The following is a 17,962-nucleotide window of genomic DNA, read 5'->3' as shown; positions in this document are numbered from 1 at the left end:
TTTTTTTTTTTTTTTTTTTTTTTTTTTTTTTTTTTTTAGCAAAGCCTACTAGAAGAAAATCCAACTGCTTAGCCATTAAAGTACACTTATTTTCCCTTTTTTTGCTCTTTCTCCAGATCTACAATGATAGATGGAGTTATGATTCTTCCTGTGCTGCTGCTGCTGCTGGCTTTTCCATCACTCAGTCTGGAAGGTAAGTAATGTGAATTACAGTGGGTTAGTGCAGCAGCTGTTAACTCCTGAAGCACCAGACTCAAATACAGTTTTAACTATGAATCTGGTCCTAGTCTACTCTAGTTCGGTGTTCTACCCTTATACATTGACAGTTGACAAATTCTTCTTGGGAGTGATGTTTGATTAATGTTTCAGTTGGGCATTCATAGATAAGGAGATGTGTGAGGGCTTCTCAGCTGGAAGTACGCAGAAAATAACTGATCGGTGCTCACTCCAATGAGGGTGGAAGAGCATCAGTAGTTCAGATGAAGGTCTAATAACCTCTGGACAGATGCTGCTCTGCTCCCTCTAACCTGAGTCAATCACTGTTGCTCCTGTGTGTGTTTGATTACTAATGTCTTGAGCCATACTGTGTTGTTCAGTTTTAACTGCACCCGTTCTTGTCCAAAGTAATTTAGAACAGTGCATATGGAAATGCATGTACTTCATTCTTCTCTTTTTTTAATTAAAAAAGGATTTTTATTTTGGAAACCTAAAAAAATCTGAGAATCTATATCCGTAACTTTCTCTGCACACCTACTGACAGGTAGAAGTGGGTGTTGTGGAAATAATGCAGGGCAAGGTGAATGTAGTGTCCAATCCAAAGCAAAAAGGAGAAGGGGGAAAAATGTGGGAAAGTGGTTGTAAACTCTAAGCCTATCAATAATACAAGTACTTTGTCATTGTTTTAATATGACTCTCTTTTTCTAATAAAAATCTACATTTCAAGCCTAAAACGTCTTGATGGTGTCACTTCAACAAGAGTATAATGAAGTGTTCTGCAAGGAAAGAGTTAAATCCGTAGTGGGAGTCTCCCTTTTTTCTAGAAATTGCTGCTGTGCTGATCCTAAGAGTCATGGGACCATATGCATGGTGTGAGAGGCATAGCTGGCTGCTGGGGTGAATTTAGAGTTACGCGTTTGGAAGAAGAGTGGACCGTATATCCTGATTGTTCATCACCCTATATAAATTGAGCAATTAAACATGTGAACCACGTTGTTTTGCGCTCAACTGAAATGTTGAGGTAAACTTGTCCCATAAATTTTCAAAAAGAGTGTGTGTGTGTGTGTGTGTGTGTGTGTGTGTGTAGTAACTGTGTCTCTCTTGTAGTGGAGTTACAGGTGATGTACCATGTGCAGAAAATTAGTCCTGCATTTTTCTTCTCCCCACCACCTTTCTTTTTTTCCCTCTTCATGGCTGATTTTTGTTTTCTGTATACTGTATGACTGCTGGGATGATATACTGCTTTATTTTTTTCCTGACTTAAACTAATAGTAAAAGTGGTCTTGCTTTTTTCTTAAGTTCTGATGTAAACAAATATGGAAGGATGTTTAACAAGAAAGCTTAGTGGAACCCATGATGCATCTTGGTTTGTATCTGTTTGCTCATGTAGATATCTGATCTTGCAGAGGCCAGGCATTCAATGATCTCATGAGAATTAACCACTTTGTTTCTGAACACTTTGTCATCACTTCCCTTCATGTTAGTAACATAAAGTAGGGCCTACAGAGTGAGTCAAAGGTACATAAGAATGGCCACAGTGGTTGAGACCAATGATGCATCTAGCCCATATCCTATCTTCCAGCAGTGGCCGATGCCAGATGCGTCAGAAGGAATGGTCCAACCCCTGTTGTCCAGTTCCAGCCAGAGTGGATTTGAGCTCCTTGTAATTTCCTTAGTCTACTTTCCACACATGTGCTTGGGCCTTAATTTGGTGCAGAACTGATAGAACTGAATGCCCATGAGTTCTGGGGCAAAAATTCCCTTTACTCCTGTCTGCCTTCTAATTTTGAATGGATATGAAGTCTGCTACTAGACCATAGCACACCTTTTTTTTTTTTTTTTTAAATTGGGGTTTGCTGGAGTGGGTTAGCTTAGTTCTGCCCCTTAATCTAAATCTACAAAACTGCAATACTTCAGGTTTGGCATGAGAACATCCTCAGGTTTTGCAGCAGACCTGTCCAGCTTTCTAGTGGTAATACCCTTGCTCATACCTCCACTGCAGCTGTAGCCTGATTCTTAAAGTGCCATTAAGCCCTGCTGTTACAGAAAAGCAGGGTAGGGTCATGTGCATGCTTCATACAAGGTCCATATTTAATGTTCAAGATCTATATTTTATGGGTAGGAACAAAACAAGGTCTCTCAACAGGAGTTTCTTGTTAAAAGAAATGCTTGATGACCTGGAGTAGCTTCATATCCTCTTAACCATCACTTTCACTCACCTCTTTCTCAATAGCAAACTGGTAGTAGACTTTAATTTTTGGGCCTGCCTTTGAATAGCCCGTCTGATGCTGTAGCAGTGCTTCAAGAGGCAAGAGTGCATTTGCAAGTTTATAGTAGAAAAGCATATGAGTAATTTCCTATACCCTTACCCTTAATTTTAAATTAGAACATTGTCTGAGGCAGAGGATGAAGATGCTAAAGTAGTGATTGTTAGGATTGCTGTTGGTATTGTGATGGACAGTTTTGTCAGGGTGATGGTATGTGGTACTGAATTTACCTATATCGTATATTGTATTTTGTTATAGTTAGGGTCCTTTGTTTTCAGTTTTTATTTTAATTTAATTTTTTTCCCCAAGAATTTATTGGTGTTTTACTACAACAAAAACAGGTGAAAATAGTGGAAAAAATTAATAATTTTTTTCTGGGTAAATATTGGGGTTTATTTTGGTGGACAGAAGGACGGGGGAAAAAGTATTTGGTAGATTGAATTCCATTCATCAAAGCATTAATGTAGTTTGCTGCAGAACTAATACAGAACTCAAAACACAATGCCACCTCTAAGTTTAAGAAAACAATACATCTCTAATTCCCCCCCCCCCCAACAAAACTTTTCATTTGAATAAACAGTTTACAGTTGTAGACTTGTAAATATTTATAGGCTAATAGTTCTATTTAATAATTGGGCCACACAATTTGCAGTGCATACACTCAACTTCATCCTTTTCTCCTGCTTTTGTTTTTAAAAGAACTTTTGAATACTTCCTTGTGTTTTGAAACGTTTTCTGATACAGATTTTCATTTTCTTCCCATTGTAGGGTCAGATCTTTAAACTATTATCTGCTAACACGTTAAAATGTGTACATGGTGGGTATGAGATTCATCAGTACGTTCAGATGTACTTCAGAGCTTGCATGTGTGCCTGTTTGTGTGTAACTTCTAGGCTAATATGTAGCATTACTTCAACAGGCAGCTTTGCATATACACACAGACTAATGTATTATCGTAATACATATCTCATGCAATGTATTGTATTTTCCTAATAAAACAAGTTATTTTTATGTTCAATATAAAAGTAGGGTGAAAATCGGGGGAGGGGGAAACTGAATAATACTTGTAAAACTCAGGATTTTTTCAGTAAAAATTGGTTTAAACAGAGAGCAAAGGGGCTTAGCTATACTTGACTTTTTGGGGGAAAGGAGGAAGTGGTATGGGAGGGTCTCATCTTTCCTGAAAGATGCCCACAAAACATAGTGAAGGTATGAATATATGAACTTCTTGACTTTCCTCCTCGTGTGTTTTAGTTCCTCCTCTCACTCAGATTTTCTTCATGAGAACTAAACTAGAATTTTATGGGAGCCAAATTAATCACTTGAGATTGACTTTATTTTGATGGTGGTGGTGGCGGTGGTGAAGAGTGGCTAGACGTATCTAAATTGGAACAGGTAGAGCCCACCTGAGGCGAAGTATCACTGTTGGATTATAGGAGTTCTGTGACCTTGATGACGTGCATGCTGTGTTTTCGAAGGGGTAGGGGGAAACCCCATTTTACCTCATAAATACAAATCTACTTTTTTGCCTACATGGCTATCTCAGAAAACTGGCTGCTTTAAAATGTTTAATAGTATGTCTTACCCTTTCTGTAAATGGTGGTCCTGTTGAGTTGACCAAGAAGTTAAGGCTATTGCTACACTGCAATGTAAACCCAGGGTTAGTGGGACTTGAGTGAGCTGGCCCTGGGTTAGAAAACCCAGAGCTTGAGCATCTGCGCTGATTTTTAACCCTAGGTTAAGATTTTTCTAACCCGGGCTTGAACATGGGGCTGTGGTGTCCACAGTGCAGCTTGAAGACCTGAGTCAAACCAACCCATATCCCAGACTCCCTAGTGGCCACCTGGAATTTGGCCGCTCAGGCCCTCTGTCTGTAGTTCACTGTGAGGGAAAACTTGACTGCACATTTCAGGAAGCTTGAACAGCTGGCCCACCCAGCTTGCCAGCAACATGGGGGCGGCGCCTTTTCAAGAAGTTCTCTTGGTTTGCTCTGTCACTCCTGTGTCAGGAAACAGGCAGAGCTTCTGTGTGATGCTGGTAGATGTTTCGATGGCATTTTCTGACCCACCAAAGGTACCTGACACAGCTTATGGAGGAGGAGAGAATGAGGCGTACCCAGGCATGACTGACTTGAATGGGTTGATGCTGTGCATTACACTTGATACAGCCGCTGATGCCCCCTTCATACGCTGCTTCTGGAGCAGGGCCACAAGCACAGACTGGTGATCTCACATAATCATGATTATGCAGACCTGGGATGACCAGCAGTGGGTCCAGAACTTTTGCATTAAGGAAGATATATTTGTAGAGCTTTGTAAGCAGCTTGCCCAAATCCGCCAGTAATAGAGATACACAAAGGAGGGTACCCTTGCCGCTCCAGAAGTGTGTTGCTATAGCAACCCTGGAAGCTGGCTATGCCAGACTGCTATAGGTCTGTTGCAAACCACTTTGTTGTTGGAGAGTTGACTGGGGGTAAACCAAATACCTGACTGTCTCAAACCTCCACTTCCACTTTACCCAAAGTGGCAGTCATAAAAGAGATTCCTGGGGTAATTGCTGGCTTTGAGAGAATGGGGTTTTCAAACTGTGCTGGGACCATTGGTGGGACTGGTGCCTATAGTTTGCCCTCCTCAAGGAGCATATGTGTACATAAACTGCAAAGGGTGCTACTTCATTGTTATACAGGCCCTTGTGCACCGCCAAAGTTGACTTATGAATGTCAATGTAGACTGCAGTAGGGAAGTTGACGATGCCATGCTTTTTGGCAAATGGATCTACAAGATTCCTTGATGGGCTGGGACATTATCCCACCAAGTGACATTGTCATAGACTGAGTTCCTGTTCTGGGGGACCCCACATACCCCTTTTTGCCTTGGCTTATGAAACAGTACCCTGATTACAGAGGCCCTGGCAAAAGATGGTTTAATTACATTCTCAACAAGTGTAGAATGGTGGTTGGATGTCCTTTTGGCATATTGAAATCCTGTTGGAGATTTTTACAGACATGTTTGGATGTCAGTGTCAAGTGCTGTCTGCCTTACTGTGGCTTGTTGTGCTCTTCACAATCTTTGTGAAGTTGGAGGTGGTCCATTTTCCCTTGAATGGCCCTATGGTAGTGAGGGGCTACTGAATCAGTACACTAGGCCAGAAAGTGCACCTACCACAGCTGGAGCTGGTGCACCAAGGCAACAGAAGTCAGGGATGCGTTGTGCTCCCACATTATGGACTTGCATGGCCCAATGGAAGAGGGGGGAATAGTACCTCTATGAATGTGCTTTTGGGGGCGGAGGGAGAAATGGAGCTAATTGGTTTGGGGGGGGGGTGATTGCTATGCAGTGTACTTGTGAATGAAATGATGAATTATGAAATGGGGATGATTTACAGTAGAGATTCATCTAAAGAAGTTATTGAAGAGTAGACTTCTGTACCTAATTGTATAGCAGAATAGTGTTTGCTTACTAATTCCTAATTGTTCCTGATCATGTGTTTACCTGTTAAGAATCAGTGATAGTAATAAACTTTTGATGACAAACTGCTTTATCGATAGACGTATTAAAACAGTACAACATTCACCCTTTGCCAGGCAGGCCAGCTGCCATTACCACATCAAAACTATAGTTACAACAGAACCTTTCTAAAACAAAATAAGTGCATGAACAAATGCAAACAGTGGAAACCATGTACATGACAGAAACCCTCTACCATTGTATGTCCCCTGATCCCACCCCTTGTTTCATTGTTTCCTGCTCACTTGGTGCCAGGGGAGAGGGGTGGAGGCATACACAGGGAAGGGGGTCAAGTCAGTGGACTGCATGGGGCTAAGTTGCCCTGCTCGTGGGGCCTGATTTCAGGGGTCACCTAGCCATGGAGTTTTCCAAGCTGTTTCTAGACTGCATCCAATGGTATGGTGCGGGGGACTCAGGCTGTTGTGTGGGAGAGGCAGCAGGAGCCCATGCTCATGCAGCCATGATTCGCATCAGCTGCTCTGACAGTTCTCTGCTGAGCTCTGTCCTCCTACCTTAGTCACCATTCCTTTCCCAGGAACTGTGAAACCCTGTCTTCGCTGTGTAGCCAGCTGTCCTCTTGCTTCTTGGCAAGGCTGTTCTCTTCAGTCTCTCTTTCTGGTACTGCACCTGCTTGTTGGCCCACTCCAGGAATTCAACTGTAAGTTCATAGTGGAAATGCTTCCTCTTGGAACGGTCTGTGAAGGCACATTGGGCCAGGCTTGTACTGAAGTGTGAGTGAGCTGTGGAGGTCTTGTGGCCCATTGAGGTCGAGAGGCCCGGAACAGGACAAGACAGAGGGTTATTATCTCAACTAGCCCAGTGCAGGAGCACAGAAAAAATTCATGTGGAATTTCAAGGACCTAAAATGTTACTTTTTTGAAACTGAAATTCAGTACATAGTGAAAGGTATGCTTCAGTCCACAGAAGCTCCTTGGACACTGCCTGGTTAATCACAGTGAAAGAAATGCAGAGGCGATGGTAAGTTTAAAAATTCAAAGCTGTGTGTTTTTCTGTTTGTTTGTTTTGGGTTTTTTTTGGTTTGTTTTCTAAAAATTGCAAAACTACTTGGGCGGGAGGCGGACAGTGGCTGTGCTACAAAAGCTTTTATTTTTTTATTTTATTTTTTAATAGTGTAGGCCTCACATTTTGGAGGACATAACAGTTTTTGTGGTGCCCGATTGGCAAAGGGAGATGTTGTTTCAAGCTGTTGGTGGGGAAACCTGCAGTTAATGCAAGAAAAGTATTCAAACGTCTGAGGACTGAACAGCATGTCTGAGTGGAGTGGGCTGGCCAGCTATTGAGATGGCCCTGGAAGATATGCCCTTCCCCTGCAATATTACTACCTATTTGGAGTTCCTGCTTCAGGAAAAGTGTGCAGCTATCAGCACCCAGGATTGGGTCAGAATTCACAAAGGAGTCATCAAGGTGCTGGTGTTCACTTCCAAATGATTTATCCCAGTTATGGCTGCATGCAGAACTCTACATCTTTCTTCCTCCCTGCCCCCGGCACATTTCTGGACAAAAATTCAATCAGTCTTATTTTGGACAGATGATTTTGATTTTGTTGCCTATGGATTACCTCTAAGTGAAATGGAATAGATTTGAAAATGGAATATTTTTTTCTCCTTACAAGCATGGGAATGCAAGGTTATTTTTAAGAAAGAGGAATGCCCTAGCAAAACCTATTTTTCCAGTAAAAATACACTTTAAAGGTATTCTTTACTGTTTGCATTTCCTGGCTACTATTTTGATGGGAGGGGGGGACAAGTTGCTGACATACAATCCGTGGATGCACTCTGCTAGCCTGGGCTTCTCATATTTTTGCAGTGGTTCTTAGAGCAGAAGTCCCTCACATTACTGTACAATAAACAATAAAATGAAATCAGAAACTTACCCGGCTCTGGGACCACTTCTGTCTGTTCTGTGTCTGCTACAGGCTTCAGAGCAGCCTTTACCTGGTGGGGGGGACCCCAAGTATGGACCCCAAATTTTCTACTGCTGCTCCTGTTCCAAAGCCTGCTCTAAGACCAGCAACAGAGTGACTTCATGATCCTCGCTCTGTGCCTGCTGGTTCCCATCAGTCTTCATGCTGGACTCTGGGACCAGCACCCTATCCCAACTGACCAGGTCATCATGCACCACAGCTGACTCCTTGCTGGATGCGGTGCCCAGCACCTGTTCAAACTCCTCATTAAAATGGGCACTATGTCAGTGGGTTGCCTGAGGTACTGTTCTGGTCCCTGGCTTTCTGGTTCTCTTGAGCCACTTAATCCATTCCCTGCACTGGCCACCGGTCCAGTAAATTTGCAAAGCTGCCAACTTCTTCACTATTTGCTGGTATGCATGATCATTCCTCGTACTCTTACTAAAGTTCACAGTTCTGCCGGCCTATCAAAATCTGGCTGTGCTCCTATGACCATGAAGCTGTGAGCTTTGCAAAAGGCTGGTTCTGTTCAGTCTCCATTGCAAAAATAGAAGGCTTTCTGATGGTGTATTTGCAGGTCAGTGGTCAGAAGTTAGTGGAAGGGCTAAAACTGACTCACTGAGCTGCTGCTGTATGCCAAGGAGGAGTTGCTTCCATTTTCACTGGGTCAGTTGGAGATTCTTGTGATAGAGAGGACAAAGGAAGTTGGCCCATGGGATTGTGAGACATTTCTGAGGGATTCCCAGGACCAAAGTCAAGCAGGGCTGCCTGTACCGTGCAAAGCAACAGGGCTTAAATCCTGGGTCATGGCTTGACTCTGGCTTGGACCCTGCAACGCCCTGGAACCCTGGATATGAGCCTTGGGTTAGCGTGATTTGTGTGGCGAGGGAAGAGGGGTTTAGGCTTGAGCCTAGGCCTGGCTTATGTTGCAGCATAGATCTACCTTTAGACAGGTTTCAGAGTAGCAGCCGTGTTAGTCTGTATCCGCAAAAAGAACAGGAGTACTCTCTGGTAAATGCACGGAGATTATGTTGCTTAGAAGAAAAACAGAGTTAATACAGACCAACTGTGGCCAGAATGTCACTGGGGATTTTTACAATTAGGTATTGAACATAGTCTTTATTTATATATAATACGAGACTCTTAGATGTGGAAGAAAATGCTAACAACCTGATCCATGAGCCACTCTTCTGACTCTCTGAGTTAAGTGCACTAGGGGAAAACGTGGAGCATCTGTCTTCTTTCAGTCACATCTTTGCTCTCCCTGACCTGGCTTCCCTGGCAAGCTGGACTTCTCTGAGGCATATCACAGATGTGTAGCTCTAGGAGAGTCCCATGAAAGGCCCATCTACCACAGCTAGTCTTAAGTGAAATCTCCAGTAGAGGGAGGTTGGGGCCCATGCTTTGAGGCTCCTGAACAGAGCAGCATGCCTGGAGGGTCAGGCCACTCTTCACTTGATCTCCCACTCCAGCAGCTGGACTAGAATGAGAGTTGGTTTGTGGCCCATTTCCAGTGGTTGTGGCATCTTTGGGTGGGGGTGGGAGTTACTTTTTTTTGGGACTAAAAATCCTAAAACTATTTATTTATTTTTAAATATTGCTCTTCAATACGTGCCCCTGCCCCTTTTTGTAAAGCACAGGCAATGATATGGACCTCTTCTTTTTTTTTTTTTTTTTTTTTTTTTTTTAAGCGCTTGGAGTTCTGCAGATTAAAAGTGCTATATAAGAGCTAGGTATTTTATTTCCTCATTGAGGTAGAAAATAAGATTAGGCCTAAAGAGCTGTGGCTTGATGCTGGGGAGTTCTGAGTTATTTGGTAAACTAATAACTCCTGTATAAAGTAAACAGCATATGCATTATCATAGCTGTCTTACTGTGATGTGGCTTGCGTTACCGCAAGTTCCCAGAAAGAGGAAAATAAACTCAGGATAGCTAGCTCTATAAACTTGTGGAGCTTTTTGTTGGACTGCAATCATAGGAAACATCCCTGGTTATACAGGAATGAAGGAAGACCTAAACTCTTCATCTAATCTAAAGTTAAATGAAACTTTCAAATTCTCGTCGTTTCTCTCATGTCTTTGACTTGTGACAAATCCAGTCAGTTCTAGTTTGTCTTGTAAAATGACCATTTGATTAGCTGTTATCATTTGCTGCCCTGTCGAGAGTCCTGTATCCTTCATGTTGTTAGATTAACACTTTTCATCCCTGTAGATATTTCAACAACTCCATGACATCTCAGAATTTTATAAAAGCATTGATGAGGCTTATTATAACTTGTTGGTTTCTCTGGCCCTGCTGTTGTCTTGTTGAAGAAAATGAACCTGCTCGACAGTGTTGGCAGTCTCAACCTCTAGTGGCAAACCTACAAAGATATCAACCCTAGTATGCAGTCATGGATTCATTACAGCTTCCTACTGCACTACTATGAACAGGCAAATGAATATACTAGTGGGTTTTTGTTTTTTCCCTTCTGGAGGGAAAAGCCTTATGTCCTTCCTTGTACTGTAGATTTTTTCTGTTTTTGTTTTTGTTTTGTTTTCCCCCCCCCTCATTTTACCCCACTCCTGTGCTGAAGAAAGATCACCACAGAATACTCTTTTTGAACATAGCTTTTTACAAATAATCTGATCTTAATTAGTTCAAGGTCCTGAAGAAAACTAGTTTTTCTGCCATTCTACACTCACTCTGTTACCGTTTTTCATTCCAGCAGCATGTATGAGTTTACTTCCTATATACCCCCTCTTTGGGGTGTCACTCATTTCCTCTTGCTTTTATCTCCAAAGTGAAATGCCACTGTTGGGGATACTTGGAATGGCAATATGCTTGGCCGCAATCTGTGGAAGGAAACATATTTGAAATTTAGTATTGTTAAAGCTACTGTTCAAAAGTAATTCATTGCTATTACAAAGTTGTAGCTTTAGAACTGAAACACTGCAGATAGAGGAACCAAAGGAAATTAGACTTTCCAGTTACTATTACAATGAATTGCTTTTATATCTTGTGATTTCTGCTATTAATCCTGGGGATTGCAAGGCACCTTTTCATCATAAAGAAGCCTTTTCTGAGCCCACCAGAGGTGGTAAACCACCAGCCATAGGCAGCACAAGGCTTAGCCTGGCTCTGCTTGTCCCGCTGCAGGCTATTACCAACCACCAAGTGTTTGCCTGCAGTATCCAGTCCCTGATTCACTGGACACGCTCAGAATTCCCAGATCCTCTACTCCCAAAGAAACAGTACACCACAGCTTACTAGTTACAGCTTAGAACACAGCTCTGCTTAACATGGCGGCACTTAAGGTATGTCTACACTACAAAATTAGGTCAATTTTATAGAAGTCGATGTTTAGAAATCGACTTTATACAGTCGATTGTGTATGTCCCCACTAAGTGCATTAAGTCGGCGGAGTGCATCCTCACTACCGTGGCTAGCATCAACTCATGGGGCGGTGCGCTGTGGGAAGCTATCCCACAGTTCCCGCAGTCTCTGCTGCCCATTGGAATGATGAGTTAAACTCCCAATGCCTGATGGGGCAAAAACATTGTCGCAGGTTGTTTTGGGTACATGTCGTTACTCTCCCCTCCCTCCCTCCATGAAAGCAACTACAGACAATCATTTCACACCTTTTTGCCTGGGTTACCCGTGCAGACGCCATAGCATGGCAAGCATGGAGCCCGCTCAGCTCACCGCTGCTGTTGCGAGCATTGTAAACACCTCGCGCTTTATACTGCAGCATGTGCAGAACCTGACTAAGAGACAGCAGCACGAGGACGATTGTGATGAGGACATGGACACAGATGTTCCTGAAAGCACGGGCTGTGGCAGTTGGGACCTCATGGCGGCAGTGGGGCTGGCTGATACAGTGGAATGCCGATTCTGGGCCCAGCAAACAAGCACAGACTGGTGGGACTGCATAGTGTTGCAAGTATGGGATGATTCCCAGTGGCTGTGAAACTTTCAGATGCATAAGGCCACTTTCCTGGAACTTTGTGAGTTGCTTTCCCTCACCCTGAAGCGCAGGAATATCAAGATGAGAGCTGTCCTGACAGTTGAGAAGCGAGTGGCGATAGCACTGTGGAAGCTTGCAACGCCTGACTGCTACCAGTCAGTCGGGAATCAATTTGGAGTGGGAAATCTACTGTGGGGACTGCTGTGATTCAAGTAGCCAATGCAATCACTGACATTCTGCTATCAAGGGTAGTGACTCTAGGAAATGTGCAGGTCATAGTGGATGGCTTTGCTGCAATGGGTTTCCCTAACTATGGTAGGGATATGCGTTCTGTCTATTGCCCCATCTTGGCACTGGACCACCTCGCCAACCAGTACATAAACCCCAAGGGGTACTTCTCAGTGGTGCTACAAGCACTGGTGGATCACAAGGGATGTTTCACTGACCTCAACGTGGGATGGCCGAGAGAGGTGCATCACGCTTGCATCTTTAGGAACTCCGGGCTGTTTGAGCAGCTGCAAGAAGGGACTTACTTGCCAGACCAGAAAATTACTGTTGGGGATGTTGAAATGCCAAGTTATCCTTGGAGACCCAGCCTACCCATTGCTCCCCGGCTCATGAAGCCATACACAGGCAGCCTGGACAGTAATAAGGAGCAGTTCAACAATAGGCTGAGCAAGTGCAGAATGGTGGTAGAATGTGCCTTTGGATGTTTAAAAGCTCACTGGCGCTGTTTGCTGACTAGGTTAGACCTCAGCGCAACCAATATTCCCATTGTTATAATTGCTTGCTGTGTGCTCCATAATATCTGTGAGAGTAAACGGGAGATGTTTGTGGCGGGCTGGGAGGTTGAGGCAAATCGCCTGGCTGCCAATTTTGAACAGCCAGACACTAGGGCGATCAGAAGAACACAGGTAGGCGCACTGCGCATCACAGAGGCTTTGAAAACCAGTTTCATGACTGGCCAGGCTACAGTGTGATAGTTGTGTGTGTTTCTCCTTGATGTAAACCCGCCCCCTTTGTTGTTGTTGGTTTTATTTTATTTTATTTTTAAACTCCCTGTAAGCCAATCACCCTCCCCTTCGATCATAGCTGGCAAAGGAAATAAAGTCACTATTGTTTTGAAACCATGCATTTTTTTTTTTTTTTTTTAAAGGGGAGATAACTGATAAGGTATCCTGGGTGGGGTGGGGGAGGAGGGAAGGACAAGGCTACATTGCTTATTGTAGCCACACTACAAACCAAAACTGTTTGAATGACAGCCTTCTGTTGCTTGGGCCATCCTCTGGAGTGCAGTGGCTGGGTGCCTGGAGCCCCCCGCCCCCGGCGTTCTTGGGCGTCTGGGTGAGGAGGATATGGAACTTGGGGAGGAGGGCAGGCGGTTGTACAGTGGATGCAGCGGCGGTCTGTGCTCTTGTTGGCTTTCCTGCAGCTCCACCAGATGCCTGAGCATGTCGGTTTGCTCCCCCATTAGCTTCAGCGTTGCATCTTGCCTCTTCTCATCGCACTCACTTAATGCTTTCCTGGACTCTGCCACTGAATGCCTCCATGCATTTAGCTGTGCCCTATCCGTGCATGAGGACTTCATGAGCTCAGAAAACATGTCATTGCGAGTGCCGTTTTTTTCGCCTTCTAATCTGCGATAACCTCAGGGACGGAGATGATAGGGGCAGCATAGAAACATTTGCACCTGCGGGGGGATAAAAAGGGAGAGTAAAATTTAAGATGATACATTTCTGAGAACAAAAGGGAGACTCTTTCACAGTGAATCAAGCAATTCACAGCAGGCAGCATATGTGCTTTAGGTACAAGTTCGCATTTTGCCTTTTATATGGAGTGCCTGCCAGTATGGTGGCAAATCACACACGGCTGGGCAACAGAATTCGGTTTCCAGGCAGCCATGGTAAGCCAAAGGGTACACGGGTTTGGCTTTTAACGCCTTGATAACATGTGGGAATGTTTTCAAACTGCAGCGCCCTCGTTTCCCATAGCAAGCAATGCCGGTTGGGTTTGCCATATAAAAGGAGGGGCTGCGGTTTTCAGGTGGATGTGCAGCACACACCTCCCCCCACCCCTCTGCGTGGGTATTTGGGATGATCCCTTCACCTCTCTCCCCGCCGCGTGGCTATTCTCAGGGATGATCCCTTTTAGCCAAGCGCAAACAGCCCAGCATGAATGGGGTCTTTTTACTGTTCCCTTACAAATATTCCCCTATTTCAACCAGGTGACCATGAATGATATCACTCTCCTGAGGCTAACACAGAAAGATATAGACCGAATGTTGCTTGAATGCGACCAAAACCCAGGACCATTCGCTGCCATGCTTTGTGCTGCAATGATTCCAGACTACTTGCTACTGGCTTGGAGTCGTAAAGTGTCCTACCGTGGAGGACGAAATAAGGCAGCCCTCCCCAGAAACCTTCTTTCAGAGTACTTCCAGGAGAGCTTCATGGAGATGTCCCTGGAGGATTCCTGCTCCATCCCCAGACACGTTAATAGACTTTTCCGGTAGCTGTACTGGCCACGAACGCATCCCAAGTCTTCAGGGCAAATCAAATATTAAACCCTATTCCTTTTAAACCCTGTACTGTAGTTACAAATGTGCACTCACCAGAGGGGCCTTCTCCGCCTTCAGGGTCGGGGATCCTGCCTTAGGAGGGTATTGGCTCCAGGGTGATGAAAAGGGAGAACGGATTCACTGCTGTGCATTCCCCTCCTCCTCCGTGTTGCGTGAGCCTCCCCTCTTGCAGGTGTCCACGGACAGTGGTGGGGTAGTGGTAGGGTGTCCTCACCCCCATCCCCCCTCAGAATGCCATGCAGCTGATCATAGAAGCGGCATGTATGGGACTCTGACCCAGAGTGACTGCCTCCTTTGTCATTTGGTAGGCTTGCCTGAGCTCCTTGGCTTTTACGTGGCACTGCTGTGTGTCCCTGTTGTAGCCTCTGTCCATCATGCCCTGGGTGATTTTGGCATATATATTAGCATTTCTTCTTTTTGATCGGAGTTCTGCCTGCACAGATTCTTCTCTCTATACAGCAGTCAGATCCAGTGTCTCCTATTCGCTCCATGCTGGAGCTCGTTTGCGATTCTGGGGCGACTGCATGGTCACCTGTGCTGCTGAGCTTGCCACGCTGACCAAACAGGAAACGAAATTCAAAAGTTCCTGGGGCTTTCCTGTGTACCTGGCTAGTGCATCGGAGTTGAAAGCGCTGTCCAGAGCGGTCACATTGGAGCACTCTGGGATAGCCCCCGGAGCCAATAATGTCGATTTGCATTCGCACTACCCCATATTCGACCCAGAAAGTTTGATTTTAGCGTTACCTTTTTCTTTTCTTTTTCATGAAGCAAACCCACTATTTGCGTACCTTCCTAGGTGAAGGAGCCAGTGTACCTACAGCTGTAGTCCAAAAATCCATTTTCATCTATTGGAAACAGGATAACCCCAACCCTGTTTTCCTGCCTAGAGAATTTAGTCACTTGATTAGCACTGTGCTCAGGCAGACATTCAGTAGACAGACTGATAAACATCTCTGCCCGAAAGAAACCAGTTTATCAACTTCTGGTGGCTGACCCCAATTCAGACCTGAAAACATGATTTTGTGAGAGTGTATACATATATCTTGTGATTATCATGACCGATGTGACACAGGCTTTCTGTGGAGACCTTGCATGACTCTTTGAAATAATATGCCTCAGAGATGGGGGATCCTTTTAACCATTGTGCATCACTGTGTCCTCTGTTGGTTGGCTCCGAAAGGCCACCGGATGGCAACCATCTCTAGTTTAGACAGTTTGTCCAAGCCAAACTTAAGAGTTTTCGTAAACTTTGACATTATAGTAATTCATCAGTAAGAGAAGTTTTCCCAGTGGCTGTTATAGCACTACCTGGTTGCAGAGGTGAATCCAACCTCTCTCTAGAGATTTTAAAGAGAGATCTCCCACAGAACCAGAAACATACATACCCCACTACTGGAAATACATAATATGAATGTGTTAAGACAGTGCTTTCCAAAATAAATATCAAAGAGGGCATTGTGAGCTCTTTGAGGCACATACTATCTCAAAGATAGAAATTGGGTACAACCCACAAAGTAAAGTGGTCAGTTTAGTAATAGCGCATTATTTCATGTGAACTAACGTAACGAATATTTTGGGGTGGCTATCCTTAGTTTATCTTAAATGTTTAATCTAGCTGTAACCAGCCAGCTGGCGTCCTGTAGGCATCTTCATACAAAAAGGTTTCTTTGGGATGAATGTGAATTCAGAGGCTTAGTGGCCTTGTGAAAGGGCTCACCAAGAATGTTCCATGAAATAATAGATTAAAAGAAATAGAAATATCTTTCTATTGGTATAAAGACTTGAATATCCTAATTCTTGTTCCATACGAATAGGTTGTTAATTCACACTAATAACAGGATGTCCCTTGTGAATCATAGAATTTTGCAAGTTTAGCATGTAAGTGATCAAACTAAAATTAATTAGTTTGATAATTGTAGTCTAGCTCTAATTTTTAATACTATGTAATGAACTAATATACTGTGTGAATAAAAATTATAACTTGCACACAAGTTTGAGAACTCACTGCAAGTCGCTGCTAGAATATCTTTAAATGTGGCAAGTCAGAAATTTTGGGGCACATCATAAAGTGCATGGACTGTAAGTATTGCTGTGTGGGTTTTTTTGTATGTTTTCTTTAACGTAGTATGCAAGTGTATTGGGATAAGAATGGTTAGGTAATGGAAATACTTTAACATTGGCTTCTTGCCTCGTACCTTGCCTTAAGTGCTGCATGTAGCTTGTTCTGACTACATTCTGTGCCTCAAGTTGTTTCTGGCTGTGTGGAGGTGCTGTTTATACTTTTTGCATATTTTAGACAGTGCATCTGAGAGTTCTGAGTGGCTTACCACACTTTTCACTATTCAGGCCCTGGTCTTTTCTGTAGCTGAGCAGTGCTGGGGATGAATGACCATTGAGCACTGGGCTGTAACCCTTAAGCTTCCAGAGGGGACAGATCCTGAAGTACTAAGCAACTTCTTGCCTCTTGTCTTATATTTGGCTTATCTAGAGAGAGGGGCAGAGGGGCCAGGTTTTGGAACTCAGACTAACATTCTGTTGAGATATAAATTACATAAGTTTATAGAAAACTTTCTGGGTTACTGGAGGATCTTGTCTGAATCTGGGAAATCTCTTTCCATGGGGGGGGGTGTGTGTGTGTGTGTGTGTGTGTGTGTGTGTGTGTGTGTTTATACCTTTTCCTGTATGCCTCTCATGCATCCCCAGTATAAAATGTTACCAGTGAAATTTAGTGCTGACAATACTCATCCTCCTCCACACCACATCATAAGAAACTGCCAGACTTTTGGATTTACCAGAAACTTAAAAATAAGAATTTGGGAGTTCATTCCTCAGCTCCTGGAGTCTGACCTGTTTGGTTTGTGTAGGTCTTCTCAATCAGTGGTTGAGGTGTCTATGGTACCCTCTCAGCTGGTGGTCTGCTCAAGTTGGAATAATGTGGTGCACTGCTCTTCACTTTGCAGTAAGCTGCTGGTGGTGTAGTATCAATACTTTTCGTTTTGTTTTTGTTTTTTTGTTTTTGTTTTGTTTTTGGTCTGAATAAAATTAAGTTTGAGGCTACAGAAGCAGTGGTGGAGGAGTGTTGGCAGGTCACTATACAATCACCTGGTATATCTCACTAGCCCACCAGTGAATTGGGGGATCTACAAAGTAAGCAACGGTGAGACCTCCTCAGAAGAGAGAATTTTGTTTCCTGTAGGCCTAAGTGTGCCGTAGCTTTTCCATGAGACAAGAGGTGGCTCTTTCATGCAAAATTTATTTCTCAACTATGAAAGTCTGCAGAAAACTCAGACTAGTCTGGTCTTGTCAGCACTGAATAAATCAAGATGATCTGAATCACTTACATAAATGTGACCAGTGTTATAAAGTATAAAGAGGGAATTCCCTTAAGTCTACAGAGCAGCTATTTCTTTTATTGCTCGTTAATTGAAATGACTGTTACTACAACCTATGGACTTTCTACTCAGCTTTGTCCTGGCAGGCCACTGTTTGTAAAATAGTGACATCAGAAGTCTGGTGTTTTATGTG

General features: G+C 43.7%; 1 protein-coding gene across 2 annotated transcripts in view; it reads left to right on the top strand.

The window, feature by feature from the left end:
* The window catches only part of ACVR1 (activin A receptor type 1), a 104,513-nt gene that overhangs the window by 46,809 nt on the left and 39,742 nt on the right, over positions 1-17,962 (top strand). Inside the window, exon 2 of one of the 2 annotated variants that reach the window (XM_024219020.1) lies at positions 117-193. In XM_024219020.1, the coding sequence (XP_024074788.1) occupies positions 117-193 (77 nt within the window). Of the gene's footprint in view, positions 1-116; positions 194-1,171; positions 1,238-17,962 lie in introns of those variants that run through there. The other variant, XM_029910533.1, reaches the window with a different exon arrangement.

Source organism: Terrapene carolina, unplaced genomic scaffold (genome assembly GCF_002925995.2).
Source record: "Terrapene carolina triunguis isolate 2854851 unplaced genomic scaffold, T_m_triunguis-2.0 Scaffold62, whole genome shotgun sequence".
NCBI classification, from domain to species: Eukaryota; Metazoa; Chordata; order Testudines; family Emydidae; genus Terrapene; species Terrapene triunguis.
The sequence above is the reverse complement of the archived record's forward strand: the minus strand, read 5'-3'. Positions and strand labels throughout refer to the sequence as shown.